Here is a 21,183-nt window from a genome sequence, read left to right as displayed (position 1 = left end):
GCACCGCAAATGCCCAAGTCCATCAGAGCAGGAGGGAAACGGCCAGCAAGGGTCAGAAGAAAGTGGAATTTGAATGAAACCTGGAAAGGAGCTTTGATCGGCAGAAATTGAGAGGAGAAATAATTAAGTTCCAACAGCATGTGTTTTGTGTGCACAGACACTGCCTGCTCTGTGCAGGGCACTCATCAGCGCCGTGGCTGGTAGAAAATGGGCCAGGCAAATGAGAAGGAGGTCTTGGACCATTTCCCCTTGGACCACAGAAGGGCAAGTGGAGACTCACAGCAAACCATCCAACTAGAAAGGGGCAGAGGCGGAATTCAAATTCAGCCTGACTGACTACTAAGTCAGTATGGAAGGCATGCAGTATCTTCTTAATCAAGTCAGAGGCAGGCTGGAAAATCCCAGGTTCTTCTGGCTTGGGCCCAAATTTTTATTTGGGAGGATGGCACATGTTTCGACCCTCTGTGATTTTGCATGCCACCTGTGGATGTGGTTGATCTTTACTCTTCAGTTCCTACCCGCTGACGCGCAGGCTTCTCACTTAGGGTTTTTATGGCCTTTCACCGCTTAGCCCTCTGCTGTAAAATACAGTTCTATCATTTAAACAAAAAATGTCGGCCAATATTATTTCCCACTCAGCAAGACCCCATAAAGAGACAAGAGCATTCGCCAAAGGTGGGGTATGGAGCTGAAATTCAAGTTTGTATTAAAAAATCACCAGTGTGTGGAATGTCTAACCAGTAGATTCCTGAGTCATGTAGCTGTGAATTATTTTAGACTGTCTTGAGCAACATTCCCAAGGAGTGTCGCATTAAGGCATGATGAAGATTGCCTAGTGAGAAGCAAGTGGGGTAGAACCGAATGATAGAGGTCTTTATGCTCAGACATGGGACACATGGCTTAGAAAACGTTCGCCCTAGAGCCTCTGAAAGTACCTGACTTCTTTTTTTGTATTTTGTTTGTTTGATTTTAGAAAATCCCTGGGAAGTTTAAGAAACTTTTCTCTGAACTCGAAAGTCTAACAGTAAGTAGTGAGCCAAAGGGGACTTACTCTTCAAATTAATTGATCCTAACAAATCTCCTTCTAGATTGTAATGGCCAGCGCGTGCCCTTCACAATGTCAGGTAGCTTAGCCTACATCACTTGAATATGAAAATGTGGCTTAACTTCTTAAGGAATGAAGGAGTGGACAGTTAATGCCTCTTCCTCTCCATGGAAAAAGGGAGTAAGAGTGGTCCTTTTGACCTGATTTCCATGATGCAGATTTTTAAGTCTTGAGTCCACGTCAAAGCCTACAGAAGTAACTGGAAAAAATGGATTGTGTAATCAAGTGTCTTATGCATTACTCTTTTCTCCTTTTTCTCCATTCTTCCATTTCTTAGATTTGGGTTTTTTAAAATGTAGTTTCCTTTCAGAACACGATAAAACAATGTGCTCTTACTTTCTGTGCATTGTTTCTATGTTATAAGGGACGTTTTTCTTTGCCGTGTACCTAACAAAAGACTTTGGGGTTACCTCATGAAAGAAATTATGCAGAGGGAACTGGACTTCAGGAACCTATTTGAGGAAAATAATGGGGCAATCAAATGGGGCCTCGCTTTTGCAGTCATTTCCCATTATTGTAAACCAATAAGTTGACTTTCATTCATTGCCTACATTTCCTGCCCTAATTTAGTGAGTTTATTCTCCTAGGAAACCTTTATCTACTTTGTAGATAGGAAGAACCTCTCAATATCAAAATCATGTTCAAATTGTATAGCAAAAGTGAATTTAGAATTGTTTCTGTAGCACATTGATTTTTCTTTCTCTTTGTCATCTGCTTGGTTTGGAAGGATCCTTCCCTGAATCACAAAGCCTACAGAGATGCTTTCAAAAAGATGAAGCCACCCAAAATCCCATTCATGCCCCTGCTGCTTAAAGGTAACAATTTTCTTTTATGCTGTGCAATTCCATCTTCAGAAATGTGTCATTCTAACAATGAGGGGCCAAAAAGGGGGGGGCGGGGTAGGTGTATTTCTTGAGACTAATTTTGACACTCCACCTAACTGTGTTTGCTTGTGATTGTTTTTCAAATGCTCAGTTATTTCTGAGATACCTGAAATACTTAATGTACTCGAGAGGAAACAAAGCATTTTCATCTGACTTCCAAAACTTGGGACCAGAAACTTGTGTTTTTATTTTGTTCTGCTTCTAAGCACGGTCTTATTTTCTTAGAGTTTACCATCCACTTAATTCAACCAAGAATAAGGCTGGGGGAAAGAACCCACGCAGCAATCATGCCCTCTACATTTGCAGCTTAAACTTCAGAGAGCTAACCGACTGGCTGTCGGCATGAGAAATACCTTTGGTCAACACAGGCTGTACGGTGTATGAAAATTATTGGTGGGGGACGTACTTCCTTTTTCCAGGAATGGAATCCATTCGGGAAAGTGTGACAGCTAGTCTCCTGCCTTCTCCTACAGATCACAGATAATTCATCCTGAGGCATGTTAGTTACATTTGTTAATGAGATCTCAGTAGTCTCTTTCAAACCAAGAGGTTTAATTAAAAGGAAGTTCTTTATATACTGGCCTATTCAGCTAACATTCAGTATATATTCTACCTAGGTGCTTTCCAGGGTAAAGGGATTTGGTTTTTTGTTTGTTTAGGGTTTTTGGAGCCATATTTTGATTCTTCCCAAGGGATTTTGTAGGAATGCTCTTTTATACAGCCTGTGCCCTTCGGAGGCTTGTAATTTCTGCTGGGTCTGGCCGCACGTGCTGGACTCATAAATGTGATTTTGGAAATGAGTTACTCAGGAACTGTGTTGCTGATGGCCTGGCCATTCTCCCTGCCCCCTCCCCGACCCCCATCACTATGTACCTTCCCCCCTCCCCCCCTCCCATAAAGCTGATCTCCCTTCCTCAGCTTCTCTCCACAACACCCAGGGCACGGAGAATTTCTGAGCTGCCCTGATTGCCTTCAGCTCCCCGGCTAGCCTCCATCTAGTACAAAGCAAGAATCTTTGTGAAACAGCACTGTTGCTGCCTTTAAGCTGAAAAGAATCTGCCAAATGTAAATGAGTGAAATAGGGATTGTGATGCCAAAATAGCAATTTAAAAGTTTATTCGGGCTTATGATTTTTATTTGCAAAATAAAACACCTTCCACTGGGCAGTGCTGCTGGCAGGTGGGAAGTAACACTTAGAATCATTTAGACACAAATGTGAAACAGGAAATGAGGACAGAGCTGGCAAAGGAATTGATTAGAAGCAGAAAAAAATTTGAAACAAAAATTTTAAGGTAATGAGGAATTAGTGGACAGTGTCCCTTTAGCTTACTTAGATAGGAGCGGTGTTTTTTGCTGTATATTCTTGATTTTCCCCCAAAATTATTTAATGCAGCCGAGGATCTCCCACTTACACCTGAGCTTGGTTGTAATTTGCTGCTCTAGTGAGTTTATCTAGATCTCTTTGTTGGCAGCAAAACAAATTTCCCTTTTTTTCTACTGAAAACACATTCACTCAATCACTCCAGTATATGAAACACTTTTTCTTTTTTTTTCTTTTTTATAATGTTTTTTATTTATTTTTTGAGAGACAGAGAGAGACAGCACGAGCAGGGGAGGGTCAGAGAGAGAGGGATATACAGAATCCATAGCTCTGAGCTAGCTGTCAGCACAGAACCCGATGCGGGGCTAGAACCTATGAACCGTGAGATCATTACCTGAGCTGAAGCCAGATGCTCAACTGACTGAGCCACTCAGGCACCCCTCTTTTTTTTTTTTTTATTATTAGAAGCTTTCTTGAGTTTAAATAAGCAGTTAGTTTTCCCTTTTAAATATTTTATGATTATAAAATAAACATCATTAGCACTTTATTTAAAATTATCATTTTTGTCTGGGGTGCCTGGGTGGCTCGGTGGGTTGAGATTCAGCTCAGGTCATGATCTCATGGTTCGTGGGGTCAAGCCCCACATAGGGCCCTGTGCTGCCAGCTCAGAGCCTGGAGCCTGCTTCGGATTCTGTCTCTCCCTCTCTATCTGTCGTGCCCCCACCCTCTCTCTGTCTCTCTCTCACTCTCAAAAATAAATTAAAAAATTTTTTAATTTAATAAAATTATCATTTTGTCTGAAATAATTTCCGAAGGAATATAGGGTGAGAATTTAAAATACGTATATATCGTGCCTGAAACAAAATATTTTGGAAAAAATAAACAGCATGAATTTGGGGATTTTATAATTGCAAAAATTATTTGAAGTTGTAATAAACTACTTTAGAACAAAATGAAAACTCACCCCCACCCCTGTGCCTCCCACTTTGAGTTGCTATTAATTAGAGGAAAAGGACCAAATTGAACTCCTTGGGTGTTAAGAAGGATTAGGCCTCATACCTTTCTCTTTCTTTCTCTTTCTTTCTTTCTTTCTTTCTTTCTTTCTTTCTTTTTCTTTTCTTTCTTTCTTTCTTTCTTTTTCTTTTCTCTTTCTTTCTTTCTTTCTTTCTTTCTATCTTCCTTCTTTCCTTCCTTCCTTCCTTCCTTCCTTCCTTCCTTCCTTCCTTCCTTCCTTCCTTCCTTTTTCTTCTTTCCTTCTTTCTTTTCCTTTCTTTCTTTCTTTCTTTCCTTCTTTCTTTTCCTTTCTTTCCTTACCTAAACCGTCAGCTCCCAGTAAGCATGGAGATTATCAAGTAAACACCCAACCTGAGGTTCTTGCAGTCATCAGCTCTCCTATTTCCCAGTTGAATTCTCCCCTTTTGACTTAGTTGCTCCCCTACCGTGGTGTGAAATCTACTCAGAAAGCAGATGAACAGGAAACCCTAAGTTAGGGTAGGGGAAAGGATACAGCTGACCTAAAGTCCAGAGCAGCCAGATAGTCTGTTTCATGCGGCGGTTTGAAGATGGTAGTCTTCCCAGTAGACTCAGTGATCAACAGGTATTTGAAGATAAACCGACCTCCTGTGGGCTTGTGTACGGATCTTAGAGCAGATATTTATTGGAGATTTGCTAGCGCATTTAATAAAAGGAAAACTGGGGTGCTTGTATATATCTTCCTCTTTTAATTGCCGTCAACAATCGGAGTCCTTTCGTCTGGTGGTTCTGGTATAGGAAGTGTTTGGAGAGTGTTCAGGTGTCTCCACATGAAAGGTCCTCATTTCCTACACTCAGCCTGGTGGGTGCCCAGAATTGCTTCACAGCCCATGACTTAAGTTCTGAGATCCCAGCTCTCTTTCTCTGTCTCTGTCCCCTTCCCTTCCAGCCTCCCTCCCTCCCTCCCTCCCTTCCTCCGTTCCTTCCTTCCTCCCTCAACCGCTTACTGCTTTATCTCTCCATGCCTTCACCATCACATACCTGCCATTCAACTGCATCAAAACTTCCAGCCACCTGAACCCCCTTCACCTGAGTGGCAAGCGCCTTCCAGCCTCTCGGTTCTTCCCACCTGGCCCAAAGCACCTTCCCTGCCTTATTCTCATGCTCATCAGCCTGACCTCTGAGCCCCTTAAGGGTCGGGGTTAAGTGAGACCACCCAAGAAGTGGAGAGACCTCAGGCTGGAGGGAAGAGGAAAGACTTGAAAAGTTGCAGAGCAACCTCAAGTGCTATCAGTCTAGCCAGGTGACTGTAAGAGATGTCCAAGTCCTTTCTGTGTGAGCTCCCAGAGAGGCACAGGAGTGAAGAGGAAGCAGGCTCCCTGGGTTTGAGGCCTGGATAGGGGGAGTAGGGCTGTGATCATGGGCCGGCCATGCGTCTTCTCTGGCTCACAGGTTCTTCACATTCTGTCCTGCTAGGGCTTTAACTTCCAGTCTTCTGTTACTGCCCTGCCTGATGCCGTTAATGGAGAGAAGTGCCATTATTGTCATCACCCCCATCATCATCCTTGGGAACATGGGGAGAAGGGGACAATAATGTAACACTGGGCAATGGACCAAATGACTCAAGGTGTTTGTAACCCGAGGTCTGAGGGAGTTAGGGGAGACTGGGCTTTCAGGTGGTGTGTAGTGTAGATAAGCGTGCACAGGCACTTATTCCTACACATAGAAAAGGTGAAAGCTAATGCACCGACTGCTCTAAGTGTTGCCTCACAGAGTGAAAGCTTACGGTTCCTCTCTGAAAGCAAAGTCATGAAAGACAATAAAATAACCAGAGAGTTTGCCAGACAACTGTGTAATTGTAAATTATTTTCCTATTAGAAAATCATTTTCAGTAAAGGCGGGGGGAAGCTTAGGAAAACTTTGCAGTCCAGGCTGGGAGCTGTATATGAGGGATTCCTTGAGGAAAGGTTTGGAACAGGGGTCATGCAGCTCTGTGACTGGTGTCGCCCCCTGGTGGGCAGTGAAGACTCAGCAGCCAAGTGCATTGTAGGCCGGTGTGGAGCACGCGTCCTGTAATTACCCCATAGGGACCCCAGGATGAAAGTCTTGATTAAATGCAAATGCTCTCCCTTTCTATTATAGGAATCTTAAGCTGTTCTTTTGCCTCTTTTATGTCAGATTATTTCAACAGATAATTTTCATTTGGTTTGTCCTCCTTGCTTGTGATCTGACATGATTATTTGCAGGCTTTTTGATTCTTATCTGTGCGGATTCCCAGGTGCTCAGTCATCGACACTCTGATCTGAGTCTCTGAGTCATCCGCTCACTGATCTTCAGCTGCTGTCTTTATTGTAACTAAATCCCAAATCCCTTTCTCTTGAGAAGGCTCTTGAGTTTTTTGCAACTAAACTAGGTTTTTGTTTGAATATCTTCTGTCACTTCCAGTGCAGGTGAGGCTCAAACCAAATGTAGCTTTCCCTTCCTCTGAAAATGTACCTTCATCCTAAGGAAAGTAGGATTCTTTTCATCAGTGATGCTTTCTTTCCACCCATTGAGTAGGGCCAGAAACTGCCATTTTCTAACCCGTCTCTTTCCTCATTTCTGATACACAGTCAGGCACTGGTTTTGAGACCCAAAAATCTACCTTTTAACATCTAATTCTAAATCTTCTACCATTGTAGGTAAAGCATGCCCCATACATTTTGCCAGGGATTGTTAAAAAGCAAACACATAAATGTGAAAATTCCTTTGATTCTGGGTATTTAGTTCTTTTCTGCTCATTGTTCTGACCTAAAAAATTAATGGACTCGTTAAGTTATAGAATAAATAGTGTTAGCTTCTGTTAAGCATGCTGAAGTACAAAATATATAACTGCATTAATGTTATAATATTTTCTCACACACACACACACACACACACACACACATACACACACACTTATAAGTTATGCCTTTTCACATTGAATACCATACAGATTCAAGTTGCCTTGTCAAATGCATGGAATAATGCATAATGTTTAAGAAAAATTAATTAGTTGCACTGCTTCTAGACCTCCTTAGCCCTGGCTAGTGACCCATTCCTAATGGCACATATATCTTTTTGTTTTTAATTTTCAGATGTAACATTTATCCATGAAGGAAATAAAACATTTTTGGATAATCTTGTCAATTTTGAAAAACTGGTACGTACATTTCATTATTTCTGCCTTTTCCCACTGTAAGGGAAGTCCATGCTTTTCATTCTTGCTCCAAGGACCAAATGGTTTAAGTGTTCCTCTCCTCTGAATACATGGGGGTTTCCAGGAGCTCCTTTGCTGCACTTTCTGCATTGCCAACAAAATGCACTCCAGGGAAAAATAAGTGTGCTAGCAAGGTTGTGAGAGCCAACTATGAAGGTCTGCTTTTTACTTTTGAAAATGGAACCTCATTAAATTAACATCAGAGGTGGCGTGTGTGTTGCTAAACGGGAAATAAAACCTGTAAGGTTCTGTCAGGAGGAATTCACACTCAGGAGGCTCCGCGTTACCGCTTGAAAGGCGTCGCTCTGTGTCTCAGCGTGCGCCGCTTCCAGAACCCAGGAAAGGGCTCTCCTTCCGGGGAGATGCGTCCATCTCCAGGGCTCCTCACTGGATGCGAAGGCGGGACAACCCCCTCCCGGCCAGCCCCAGCCGCCACGGAGCACGGTGTCACTGTGGAGACGGCAGCTCAGGCACAGTGCCCTCCCTGCTCTCAAGTGAAAGGTTCCCAATCAGCCCTCCCTTACGAGCTACTGAAATGCGCCTTCCTAAAGTATTTCTAGGACCTTCCCAGGTACTTCCTCCTGTAGTGGGCTCCTCCTCTAAGCCTCTCTGACCGGCCTAGGGCAGAGGAGGAGCAGCCGGGGAGAACCGAGCAAAGGTAAAGCAGGAGAGCCCCAGGGAGGCCCGCGGACTACAAGAGTGGATCCATCCCAGAGGAGGCCTAGTGCATAGATTAGGCTGTCCTCCATGGTTAAAGGTGATACCAGTGCCCCCTGTCCACAGATCCTGACCTTTGAGTGACCTCTTCGTAATGGTGATGGATTTGCATGAAGTCTTTCAGGAACTATCCCCGGCTCCCTGAGACTAGGCCAGGCCTGGGAGAGAAGGTCGAGTGAGGTGGGGGTTGCAGACCATGACCAAAGGACAGTACAAACCGACGAGTCCGAGCGAGGTTTGGCACCTGACCCTTGCCTCCGAGGGCCCTGCTCTCATCGTCAGGTTAACTCACCACCCGTGGGGGGCGGTGACAGAGGACCGCTGTGCCGCTTGAAAATCCAAGCAGCTGGAATCTGGGAGACGGGTGTCTTGGGATATCCTGCTGTAGCTCCATTTTAACCACTTGAGGATGACTGATTTGTGTCCAGTTGTTCTTAAAGTGGCTGTGGCTATAACTCTTTAAATCCCTCTGTACTAAGTGCTTTGGAATCAGAGCTCAGTTATTTAAAAAAATTTTTTTTTAAGTTTACTTATTTATTTTGAGAGAGAGTGCAAGCAGGGAAGGGGCAGAAACAGAGAGGGAAAGAGAGAATCCTAAGCAGGCTCTGCACTGACACAGAGCGTGACACAGGGCTCGAACTCATAAAACTGAGACCATGCCATAAGCCAAAACCAAAAGTCAGATACTCAACCGACTGAGCCACCCAGGCACCCGAGCGCTGTTATTTTAGATGCTACAGTCAAACAGCACAGCCAGAAATGGATATTCAGAGTGAGGCTTCTTTGTACGTATTCTTTAGAGATTTGTTTTGTATCACTGTGTCATGTTCTATTTTTTTAAGATAACTGTAAATTTTTTTAGGTTTGTTTATTTTTGAGAGAGAGAGAGAGAGAGAGAGAGAGAGAGAGACCAAGTGTGAGCAGTGGGAAGGGCAGAGTGTGAGGGAGACACAGAATCCGAAGCAGGCTCCAGTTTCTGAGCTGTCAAGACAGACCCTGATGCAGGGCTCGAACTCACGAACCAAAAGATCACCACCTGAGCTCAACTAACCGAGCCACCCAGGCGTCCCTCACTGTGTCAGGTTCTGATGATCCCAGGGCACCTATTTACAACCAAAGACTATAGGCACTAACATTCTTGACTTTTTGTAGGCTAATCTCCAGTGTTCAGTATGAATGAAATGATTTCAGGCAATTGAAGCCTATAGTCAGCATCTACTCCAAATCATGCCCAGCACTTCTGGTTAAGAATGCATAACAAGCTTTGGGGAACATGTGTGAAGATGTGGGATGAAGTGTGTCGTAGCGAGTAGAATTCCCATAAAAGTCTAGTGAGTTTCCCTCTGACTGACTTAGAGGGACATGGATGAACTCTTTATAAGCTGACTGTTGTCTGTTGTTAGGGGCAGACTGGCAGGTGAACCAGTGGTTTGGTTAAGTTCCTTGTCTTACCGCCTCTTGGACAGAGCTGCTGAAGTGAGAGAACAATTCGATAAAGGCACAGATGGGAAAGTGAACCAGTGGTTTGGTTAAGTTCCTTGTCTTACCGCCTCTTGGACAGAGCTGCTGAAGTGAGAGAACAATTCGATAAAGGCACAGATGGGAAAGTGCCATGGAAAGATCCCCACATCCCTGTCTCTCATTCCAACCAGCATTTCTGAGCTTCCGCTACTTTCTCCAACAGTCCAGCGGAAGCCTTTTGATGACAGCTTTCAGACGTGTCAAGACTTGAGACTGAGGTTCCCTGGGTGGCTCCATCGGTTAAGCATCTGACTCTTAATTTGAACTCAGGTCATGATCCCAGGGTCAGGAGATGGAGCCCCAAATTAGTCTTCACACTGGGTATGGAGCTTGCTGAAGATTCTCTCTCTCTTCTTCCTCCTCCTCCTCCTCCTCATTCTCCCTCTCTCCCACCCCCCACCCCCCATCCTGCACACATGTGCTCTCTCAGTCTCAAAAAGAAAAAAAAAAGACTTCAGATTAACCACTGGGAACAAAACAAAGTCTAACAAATAGTACTTCTGTTAGAGTCAGTGATTGTCTGTACCCCTCAATCCTTTAAGATGGTTTAAGGAAATAATGTGGCATCAATAAGTAATAATATTTCTTAAAATTTTAAATTCCCGAAGAGAACTTTATTAAAAAAAGACAGCTAGAAGCTAAATGCAGTTATACATGCACACAACGGGCCGTAGCACCCACGTGCATCCATCAGACACTGGCTGGCCCGTCGCTTCTGGAGAGATCAGGTTGTGTGACACCAGTGAGTTCCGGGCCTCACAGTAAATGGCTCTGGGATGGAGCACGCCTCCTGCTGAACCTCCTGGCACAGAGAAGACTGGGTGAATTCAAGTTTTTTCAAAGGACAAAAATCTATTACACATTGTACATAGCCCTACGTTATACTTGAATGCTGGAGAATGAGGCTGAATTTCCTAATAGAGTCAGTGTTTTCAAGGAATGCTTCTTAGCGAGAGACAGAGTTTCACTCAAGCTAAAACAGGATCATCTTTCACAATGATGGACCAATGGAACCTAACTGAATTAACTGGGGAGAAGCCAATTCCTCATGGTGGATATTAGCTTAAGCCAGCTAGCAAAGATTTCAGTATATTCTCTTCATCTGGCAAATACAGGCCGACACATGAAGTCAGACGACAGGAAGGCCCAGAAGCACGCACTGGGTCTAATCAGATTTCTGTAGTTCCCTGTGTGCTACCTCAGCAGTGCTAACCGTCTCAGTCGTGAACTGTCCAATAATGAAGAAACAAATGCCTTCTCCCTTTCTTCTCTCGACTCCTCCGTGTGGAGAGCTTCATGCTTTACCACATTTCCCCTCCCCCGCTGCAGAAAACCTGAAGGAGAGGAGCAGGACTCGGGTTTTACTGCCGCCCTCAGTCCTCAGCCCGCACCAGCCCGAGGCTCCTGTGAGCTGCCTGAGTGGCCCGTGATAGAAATCAGTGTGACGCCACCGCTTAGGGCGAGAGAGCTGCCCTGGGAATAGTGGTAACATTTGGGGGAAGGAAACGTAACAATACTTTCACAGACGTGAGTCACGTCTCATTTCCTTTACAAATGCAACTTGAGCTCCTGCTACAGTCACTGTCCTATTTAATTTTCCACTATTGAATAGAAATACGCTGGAAATACAGTTGAGAACAATTTAGTAAGTAGGTCATATTCAAATAAAATTTCTCCAGTTCTGAGAGATTTTAAGGAAAATTTTTTTCCAGACCGAAATTATTATTGGAGCAATAACTCACGAGGGTTTGCTGTATGTGGACCAGCCTTTGTTTGGTGTGTCGGTGCAGGATGTGAACGATGATGACACGGGAGAGGTTGGGAGGAGCAGATCAGGAATAATGTTGGTTTCTTGAAGAGTAGGATGGTGTTTGGATTTTGATATGAAACGAGTTAGAAAGTCGCTGCGTTTCCCAGCGTGCTAGAGCGCGGCGGCAGCTGGGTTTGGAGACGCTTCTTGCTGCCGCGGGCGAGGAACAGTAGTGGGAAATGGTGGTGTCCTAAATGCTACTGTTCTCCCCCATCGTGGGAGACTAGAAACGATAGAGCCAGAAGACTCTTGCAGGTGCCCAAGTATGAGCTAAGGGGATATCGACAAAGGCAGCCATAAGTTAGGAAGACTTTGGCCTAGAGATCGGGGAGAACTTTGAAGAAAGAAATTAAAGCAGAATCCTGAAGACCATAGGAGAAATAGAAATCATAAACTGCAGTCTCTGTAAAGATATTGGCATTTCAGAAACGTTTGCCTTTTGAGTCATTTCTTGTCAGAATTTGAGATACTCCAGTCTTTGATGCCACCAAAGTCCCTACCTGCATTCCGCAAGTCACTGTGGGGCTGATGGCAGGGGCTGGCGCGCAGAGCCCTCTAGTGGCGGCCAGGGCGCCCGGCCGGGCCCTGGGCAGCGCCCACCACCTGAGGCCAGTGTGTACTGTACCAGGGGGCCTGCCAAGGTCCGAAGGAAAATCTCAGAGAGGCTTCATGGAGAGCAGGCAAAACATCCCTGGAACGGAAAAGCCGAAGCAGATTTGGGCAGGCAGATGGGTGGGGAGGCCGTAACTTCTTTACGCTGTGTCAACCGTGGGCCGTTAGACTCCGTGGCATGAGGAAACCCGGAGCTCGGGTAGAATCTGGGCAGCCAGGTTTGCGGAGCACTGTTTCTATGGACAAAGACTGAATATCCTTTTGTAATCCAAGCTCAGTGTCCTCAGTGAAAGCCAAGTCCAGCTCCAAATGCAGCAGTTCCGTTTGCACCCAAGGGTGCACTCTGCTTCTGTCCCAGCGGGCACCACTGTTCCCAAAACACCCTAAGTGACCCTTCCACTGATCTGTTTCCTGCTCTGCCTTCCAGCATATGATTGCAGACACTGTCCGGACCCTGAGACACTGCAGGACGAACCAGTTCGGTGAGTGATTGAAGTCGGCGGTGGAATGTAAATTCACCCTACACTGGTACAGACTGTGACCTTATCACAAGTATTTGGTGGTTTTATGAAACAGATTATAAAGTCTAATATGCATTTACTATATTCTCTGTTAGTTTGATCACTGCATATTTGAGATGCGGAGGAAGACAAGACACGGCAGTGTTTTATCCTCTCTGGGCAGCAACCTTACACTGTACAGAGAGACTTTACATGAGCAGAGGCTCCCCCTGAGCCAGAAAGTCTGCTCACCCCCTTGGCTCAGAATGACCAGTGGGTTTATCAGGGGTCACCCTGTTCCTAAACTTCTTGCTTGGAGCCTTCCTGGAATTGGAATATAGTTTGTAGAAGTGCCTAAAGCAGCCTTCCAGAATCTTCACTTCTCTCCAACAAAAACTTCCTGTCTGGAGCTGCCTTTCACTGAATAGGTATTTTTCTGAGCATTTTTTGTGGACTCCCTGCTGAGATTAACATATGTAGGAATATTTGTTCCTTTTTAAGCCTCAGGCATGATTTATACTATGTTGAAATAGCATTAAAACATTGCAGGAAGGAAGGAAATCAACTTTATTGAGTTCAAGGAGCAATGGGCAATGGCATCCTGATACCAGTACTGGTGACGGGTGCGTGGAGATCAGTAACCCTGTGGTGCAGAGCGGAAAACGGACACTCCGAGAGTTAACTCATTCAGCCGTTATTCAGAGCAGGCCTGCCTGACTCCTGACCCATGCTCTTTTCTTCACCTCATGGCTGATTCTGTAGATATAAAGGGCAGTAAAAAAAGAAAAAAAAGAAAGTTGAGTTCAGTATTTACAAATCAATCAGAGCCGACCACTAAATAGAAGTTGCTTTGTCCATCCTCTTTGTAAAATAATTTTTTCAACAACACAGAAGTAGAAAGATCAAAGGATTATGCATATTCTTAAGCAAGTTTTTTTCTGTTCGGCCAATCTCGGTGGGCAGTATTTCCCCCTACGGAACAATGGAACTTCTGTATGAATTACAAAGTTTGTGTCTGAAAGGGAGAGTTATAAATACAGGACCTAAGTTTTTTTTTATGTTTATCTATTTTGAGAGAGAGGGAGGGAGGGAGGGAGAGAGCATGAACAAGGGAGGGACAGGGAATCCCAAGTAGACTCCATGTTGTCAGAGCAATGCCCTGTGTGGGGCTCAGTCTCACAAACCATGAAAGCATGACCTGAGCCAAAATCAAGAGTCAAACACTCAACCAACGGAACCACCCAGGCTTCCCAGGACCTACTGTTTTAAATATTTACATCAGTTACTACCACCTGATATGTGCATTAAGCACACAAGTACAATGCACTTACGGTAGAAACGGTGATAATAACGCCTTGGAAATTTATTCAAATGTGCAAGCATAATGCTGCCGAGTGTTAGGTTCATATTTCTCTCAACTGCCTTAGCTTCCCAAGTATTTGGGCATACTAACCTGATTCTAAGGTATCAGTCTCACTGATCAAGAGACCCTGAGAGTGTGGACAGGAAGGTTATACTGGCTTGGTGGTCTTGACCTTGTCTTGAACATCTCATCACCAGGGAGTAAGGCTGCATAGAACAAAGCATAATCCTTCATGTTCTTTTAGTGAAATTAGCGAAACCCATTTTGACAGCTTATATAAGCAGAGTAAACCAATGTCAGCATTTGGGATAAAATGTCATGTTAATCAAGCCACTTAAAAATTACGAAGTTCTGGGGTGCCTGGGTGGCTCAGTGGGTTGAGCATCTGACTCTTCATTTCAGCTTAGGTCATGATCCCAGGGTGCCCAGATCGGGGCTTTAGATTCTCTCTCCCTTCCCCTCTCCTCCTGCCTCTACCCCACTCATGCTATCTCTCTCTAAAATAAAATATAAATCGGGACACCTGGGTGGCTCAGTCAGTTTGGCGTCCCACTGGCTCAGGTCATGATCTTGTAGTTCATGGGTGAAAGCCCTGCATGAGGCTCTGTACTGACAGCTCTGAGCCTGGAGCCGGCTTTGGATTCTGTGTCTCCCTCCCTCTCTCTGCCCCTCCCCCGCTCACACGCTGTGTCAGTCTCTCTCTCAAAAATAAATAAAACATTTAAAAATATGTTTATATATACAAATATATTTATTTATATGTAAGTGTCACTTGTCATGGTTTGAACCACTCATTCTGCCATCTTCTTTAGGTTAAAAAATTAACAAAAAATTGTCTTTGTACCATATGTTTTCTAAACCAGTATTTACTAAACCAAAAGCAGTGTCTCAGTGTCTTACAGAGAGGTGTTCTAGAATAATACAACTTCCGAACAAGTGGGGTGGTAAAAACTTAAACTCCTGGTATTTTTGCTTTTTGAAACCAGGACACCTTATTGCTATTAAACTTAGCACACAAGGCTCAAATTATAAAACACATTTGTCACAGAGGAGGTAAAAATGGATGTCACCAAGGGAAGAAATTGCTGCATTCAAATGCTTGGCTTCCCGTGGTTCCCTCCACTCAAGCTGAGCTCTCTGTTCCCATCCGAAATTCCGTGAAGCAAGAGGATGTGACGTCACCCTCTCTCACACTGACATTGTCTCTCTATAGCAGTTTAGCCAAGCTCCCAGTGCCTTGAGGTTTTGGGGGATTTTTTTTTTGGATTGTGTTTGGTTTTGCCTATGGGAAGTGGGCTTGCCCCATTGTCCAGGCTACTTTGTCTCAGGCTCCTTATCAGACTGGTCACCAGTGTGGCACAGATGTGCTCCCAGGGCACTGAAAACCTCTGGTGGCCCTTCAGTTTTGTAACCACCCTGGATTTGGGAGTGGAAACCCCCCTTGCCTTGTCCTTTGCTGGGTAGACGTTAGCCCAGCCGCATGCCTCTGGAAATTGTTTGCCTGTAACGTATACGTTCATTTCCGTGCTATCTGTTCATTCAAATGCTTCCTTAATTTTTTTACCTTTTCCAAAAACTAAGGACACCAACAAATTGTACCAAGTCTAAAAACAAACCATTGTGTCTGTACACTGACCAGATTAGCAGTGATTTGTGAGCATTCCAGACTGAGCTATAAGAGCCATTGAGAGCCATTTAAACGGCAGTTGCTGTGACGTGGGACCTCAGACAGGGACTCAGGAATCACGTGGTCTGGGTGCCGGACCTGTCCTGCCACTCCCTTGCTGTGTGTCGTGCTGTGATGGGGGGGATACTAACATAGTCACCAAAGCTAGATGACAGCAGGTAATAAATGCTCTATAAATGTTAGTAAAAACGATGACCTGACCGAAGACCGTAGTCTGAGCTGGAGAAGGATCTTCTCTGTTAGGATGAAGATCCCCTTTCTGGGATGCTGACCAATGAGGATCTCCCTGCTGCGTTTACACTAAGCCTTAATGAGAGGTCTTACTGGTATTCAGAAATAGCATTTCTGCACCAATAAGATAAAAACAGAGAGGGAGACAAACCATAAGAGATCTTAAATACAGACAACACCCTAGGGTGGCTGGCGGGGTGTTGGGTGGAAGGAAGGGCTAAAGGGGGTTGACGGGCAGTAAGGAGGGCACCAGTTGGGATGAGCACTGGGCATTATATGTAGGGGATGGACCACTAAATTCTACTTCTGAAAAAAATTTGATTAATTTTAAAAAGTAGCATTTCTGCTCTCATGAGATGGACTGTCTTTTGTCTTCCAAAAACCAGGAGGTGACATGTCTCCAAAGGAACACCAAGAGCTAAAATCCTACGTCACCCACCTGTATGTCATTGACAGCCAGCAGGCCCTGTTTGAGCTGTCCCACAGGATCGAGCCTCGGGTGTGAGCCCCCCAGCTCCCCGCTTCGCCTCCCCTGAACTTGCGGCACTTTGAGCTCCGAGAATGTCAGTGCCGAGCACGTTGCTTTCCTGTGAGAAAGGAGTTGCTGAGTTTTATCAGTATATCATAAGATGCCCGCTGGACAGCCAAGCAAAGCGTGTTCAGGAGGTTGATGTCAGCCACCAGAGATGGGGAGAGGCCTCTGCTAGCTGCTCTCAGAACGAGAAGGCAGAGAAAGAGTCGGAAGCATTCTTGAAATGGAGAAGTCTGGTTTCTTATGACTGCATTGTTGATCCAACCCAGTTTTCAATTTGAGATGTGCCGGCATCAACACGAGCGTGTGTCCTGTCCTCCGGTGACCCAGTGTTTCAGTACGAGTGTGCTCGGAACGGAAGTTTTCCGTTGCCTGGTGACAGATTACTGTTTATAGGCTGGGGAAGAAGGAGCTCATTTGAACACCTAAAGACAGTAATGGCATCTCTCGATTTCCAGGGAGAAGGAGTGGCTGCTGTCAGTTCAGACTGTGACATCACCAAGAGCCACCTGTGTCTAGAAAATTAGGACCGCAGCTGGCATCCATGCTCTGATTTCCAAAAGGGAAATGTCGAGGCATGCATTTCTTTGCATCCACAATCACTTATCGATGTAGGCTTGCAGGTGAAATTCATTTCTGCACAACCAGTTTGCAACTCTAGGCAAATTAGGCTATGTTGCTTTACCAATAAGGAATAATAGTAATCTTTAAGAAATGGACTCCTTGTTCAATTTCCAGGGAATTTCTTTACATGTGCAAGAAGATTCACATTTCTTACCGGGAACAATATGATTTTTGAAAAAGCACAGTGCCTGATAGATTCTAGGCACCCAGTACTTGTTTATTGAGGGAGCAGAGTCCCAGAGGTCTGCATTCTTGTGCCTGGTGATGGATGCCCTAGTGTTCTGCATCCTCCAGCAAGCTCCTTTGCCCACAGCAGAGAATGGAGGGAAGTGGGATTTGATGTGTGAAGCACTTGGCACTCCCTAGAGAAGAGCAAGGTATTTAGTAGCGACTGCCCATCTTTCAGCAAATGCAAAGAACCCCAAAATACCCAAATGTCTGATTACGTTGGACACTTAAAAGTCCTGCAGTCCACCTCCTAATCAAGACCCAGAGCTTTTCTATAATTTGTCTTTTTCCCCCCAGATTCTCCGAGTCTTCTAGTCTACTTTTTATTCCCATTTTCAGAGATGGGCGCTCCTACAGTAGAGAAAACCTCATGCTGTTCTCAACTGATTAGAGGATTTCCCAGGAGCTTCAAATGAACAACAACAAAAAGCCTGTGGGCGTTGCTGTAATACCAGGGCCCTGCTTCCTATGTTCAGTCCATTTATTCTCCACACCTGTGCGTTCTGTCCTGCCTGTTCGTCTCTCAGCGTCCGCACAGGACCGCTTCCTTCTGGCCCATTAATACCTTATTACTGAGGGTGTCCGACGCTTTCTGTTAGCAGTGCTATTTCCTGGGCTCGGGAACCACATTGAGCTTGAGAGAGTGCTGGAAGGAACCATGTGGAGAAAATCTGGGGTAGGACTTTCAAAGAGACCTGGTCTGTCCTAGAATGTGTAAACTTCAGTCCTGAAAACTAACAGGGCTTTACAGAAAGGCACCATCCGGAGATGGTCCACTCAAGAAAAGCTCCAGGCTCCTGGGAATGGACAGACCCACTGGAGGAGACCAGAGCCATCGGGACCAGGAAAAATCGGCTCCTTTCCCGGCTGATCAGACCCTGGAAAAGCTCTCCCCTTGGCAGTGACTGGGGACAGCTTGGGCTTATAGCACAAGCCCATGTTCTCACCTTTTCCCTGTGTTGGGAAGGATCATTTGATCAGTCTACTCATGTAAGGACATTTTGACGTCATCTCCACATTTCACAGTTTGGGTGGCTGTTCACAGGAGCTCTGCGTTACTCTAACACGAACGTGACCTCTCCAGGACTTTCAGTGGAGAACTATTTCAGCATAGCACCTGCTGCTTAGATCCCGACCCCAATATGTGCACAGCCAAATGAATCCACACATACTCATTCTGATGTGTAGTCAGTATTCCACAGGCCTGGGTAGAAACAGGCCAGGGACGATGTGGGGCTTGCCCACTTTCCTCCAGCCATGGCCATGTGGCTCTCAGGGCAGCAAAGGGAAGGGAGGATTTGGTTTAGCTTACCTTTGCTTTCTCATGCCTGTTGCCCGAATGTCAGAATCTCCAAATCTTTCTGAAATTTAACCCAAGCATCAGCCAATCACAAGTTTCAGAAGCCCTGTGAAGACGCAAATCCAGAACTCAAGAACTGAAGACAGAACGGTGGGACTGGTTTGACTCATGTGAAACTTTGCCAAACGAAGCTGAGCCGTCCGGCCGTGAGGCTCCCTGTGTATAGGGAGTCCCTTTCCAAATACTCACCAAGGCCTCTTTGGAATAGATTGTGTTCTGGCTAGCAGGGTGGGCCAAGACGTCAAAGCTCCTTTCCAGCTCTTAGATTGTTGGGATTGCATAAACTCTCCATTCACTCTGAAAATCTCTAATCTGCCGACTTCTTAAGTGAGTGGCGCCCAAGCACTTCTCGTGGGTTCTTTTTGCTACGGCACCACCCCCAGGCAGCCCTCGGGGCCTGTGGATTCGTCTGAGGCCCTGCAAACCAGCCCTGCTTACGAGGTAGCACAGGACAGGATCCTATGGGCAAAACTGCAACCTTTCTGAAAAATTTTTTTTGCACGTATTTCCAGATGCTCCAAAGGCTACAGTATTTTAAATTCACTTTTTGTCATCATCTGTACAATTGCCAAATAGTTACAGTGCTAAGTATCATGACCTATGTTCACTTGATTTTAGTATCATTAATTCTGTTTATATAAATGCATTTCCTAAGACCCATATCCACAAGCAAGTTGGCTGGAGCGTGCAGTGAATTCAGAAGCATGAGGACAAAGCAAAAAGCCAGCCGTCCCATTTGGCCGGCAGAAGGTGGTGCACTGTGTAAGCTAGCCTCAGGGTAGGGAGAGACAGTTGCGGGGAAGAGGGGGTTGGTGATTTCTGACCCCTGGAGCTGGGCTGTCACATCCACCGCAGATCTCACGTCTCATGTTCCGAAATGGCACAGCTGATCCAAGCTGCTCAGAAACTAGACAGACACATTAAAAAAGGGAAAGAACAGGTCCACTGCAGTCATCCAACACGGCGTTCCTTTTAAATGCTTCAAAGACATGTCCTTAAAATTTCAGCCTGCTCATTAATGAGCGGGCCATTGTGCTTAAAATGAGTAGGGGGAAGAAAGGTTTTTAAAAATTGCCAAAAAGTTAGATGAAAATGTACTAGTGTATAAAGCAAAACTGTATATACTAAACGTTTTTTAGCAGAGAATATTTATTTGCATAGCCTATTTATTGTATTCGTATTACACGGTTACTAAATACTGGGATGAAATTGATGCCCTGAAGCAAGGACTCTTGCCTTTTAATGTGTCATTCATTAGGACTGCTGTGACGTTGTCAGCTTGCATTAACAATTAGAAGACAGAAAACCCGCAATCAGGGTGTCTACCTAACTTCTCAGGGACTACACTTTGTAGTTTTCCACCATCATAAGAGCTGGTAAATATGAAACATTTGTGGAGTTACCGGAATTGCCATTAACAGTATTTTCTTTCTCCCACATCACGCTTTCTGCTTCTGTATATATGACTGTGCTGTGTATTTATCAAAGCTAGTAAGCAATAATTTATATGTAAAAAATGGCCAAGCAATATAAGGTGAACACTTATATAAGTCACTGTTACCTTATCTTGTATTTTCAAGTGTTTTTTTTTAAAACTGCTTTTCCAAATATAAGATTATGTTAAAGATACTGTGGCTCCCTCATGGCTTCTTGCTGTGTCTGTGATGTTCGTGGGCTCCGTGGCCGGGGCTCTGGCAGTGTATTCTCACAGTTTGGAACTCACTTGCTCACTGAGAGGGCTCACTGAGATTTCCAGGCAGACGCTGAAGTCCTGAATCACTTAGGCTGCCACTGAACCGTTGGAGAACCAAGGGCCCTGGGGGGAAATCACATCAGGATTCTCTGATTCTGTCCCCCCTGTCACCACACTCAAGTGAGATCAGAAACTCTGGGAACTGAAGGAAGCTCCCAGCCCTGGGGGCGGGGCTCTGGGTCTCACATGGGGGCCCTGACCCCACAAGACGTGTGGGTGGGATGGTAAAGCACAAGGTAATACCGATGTTCTGCGAACACAGGAAGACTACACCACGTCCTTGTTCAAAATCTCTACCACTTCTTAGGGGAGGGTCCTACATCCTGCTTATTGATGTCGTTTGGGTTTTGGGACGTGGTAATTAATCCCTTCCTGCAAGAGAATTGTCTGTCTCACCATGTGGAACTCAGGAATGGTCAGGTGACCTGCTGTGTCCAGTGACAAATGGGGAGAAGTGACCTGTGCAGCTTGTAAATTAAAGCCAGTGCCACCATGTCACTTCTGCCATGAGGCCTACAATGTTCCTGGAAAAGGTGTTTCCATCCGCCTGGGTCTCCAGTTTGGGGAGGACATGGAACATCGTCCTGAGAAGCCACTGATATTTGGGGGTGGTTTGTTACCTTAGAAGAATTTAGCCCAAGCTAATAAGTCTCCCAGGGCACGTCTTTCTGGATAAGCTGCCCTTTCCCTGAGCCCATGTGTGAGCAGTAGTATTGGCTTTGCAG

General features: G+C 45.1%; 1 protein-coding gene across 1 annotated transcript in view; it reads left to right on the top strand.

The window, feature by feature from the left end:
- Positions 1 to 20,334, top strand: part of RAPGEF5 (Rap guanine nucleotide exchange factor 5) — a 179,383-nt gene extending 159,049 nt beyond the window's left edge. Inside the window, exons 20-24 of the mRNA XM_029929886.1 lie at positions 974 to 1,024; positions 1,833 to 1,920; positions 7,399 to 7,463; positions 12,608 to 12,662; positions 16,348 to 20,334. Coding sequence (XP_029785746.1) covers positions 974 to 1,024; positions 1,833 to 1,920; positions 7,399 to 7,463; positions 12,608 to 12,662; positions 16,348 to 16,466 — 378 coding nt within the window. The 3' untranslated portion in view covers positions 16,467 to 20,334. The remainder of the gene's footprint in view (positions 1 to 973; positions 1,025 to 1,832; positions 1,921 to 7,398; positions 7,464 to 12,607; positions 12,663 to 16,347) is intronic.
- Positions 20,335 to 21,183: the final 849 nt, after the last annotated feature.

Source organism: Suricata suricatta, chromosome 2 (genome assembly GCF_006229205.1).
Source record: "Suricata suricatta isolate VVHF042 chromosome 2, meerkat_22Aug2017_6uvM2_HiC, whole genome shotgun sequence".
Lineage (NCBI taxonomy): Eukaryota > Metazoa > Chordata > Mammalia > Carnivora > Herpestidae > Suricata > Suricata suricatta.
Note: the sequence above shows the minus strand (reverse complement) of the source record. Positions and strands in the feature narration are given on the sequence as shown.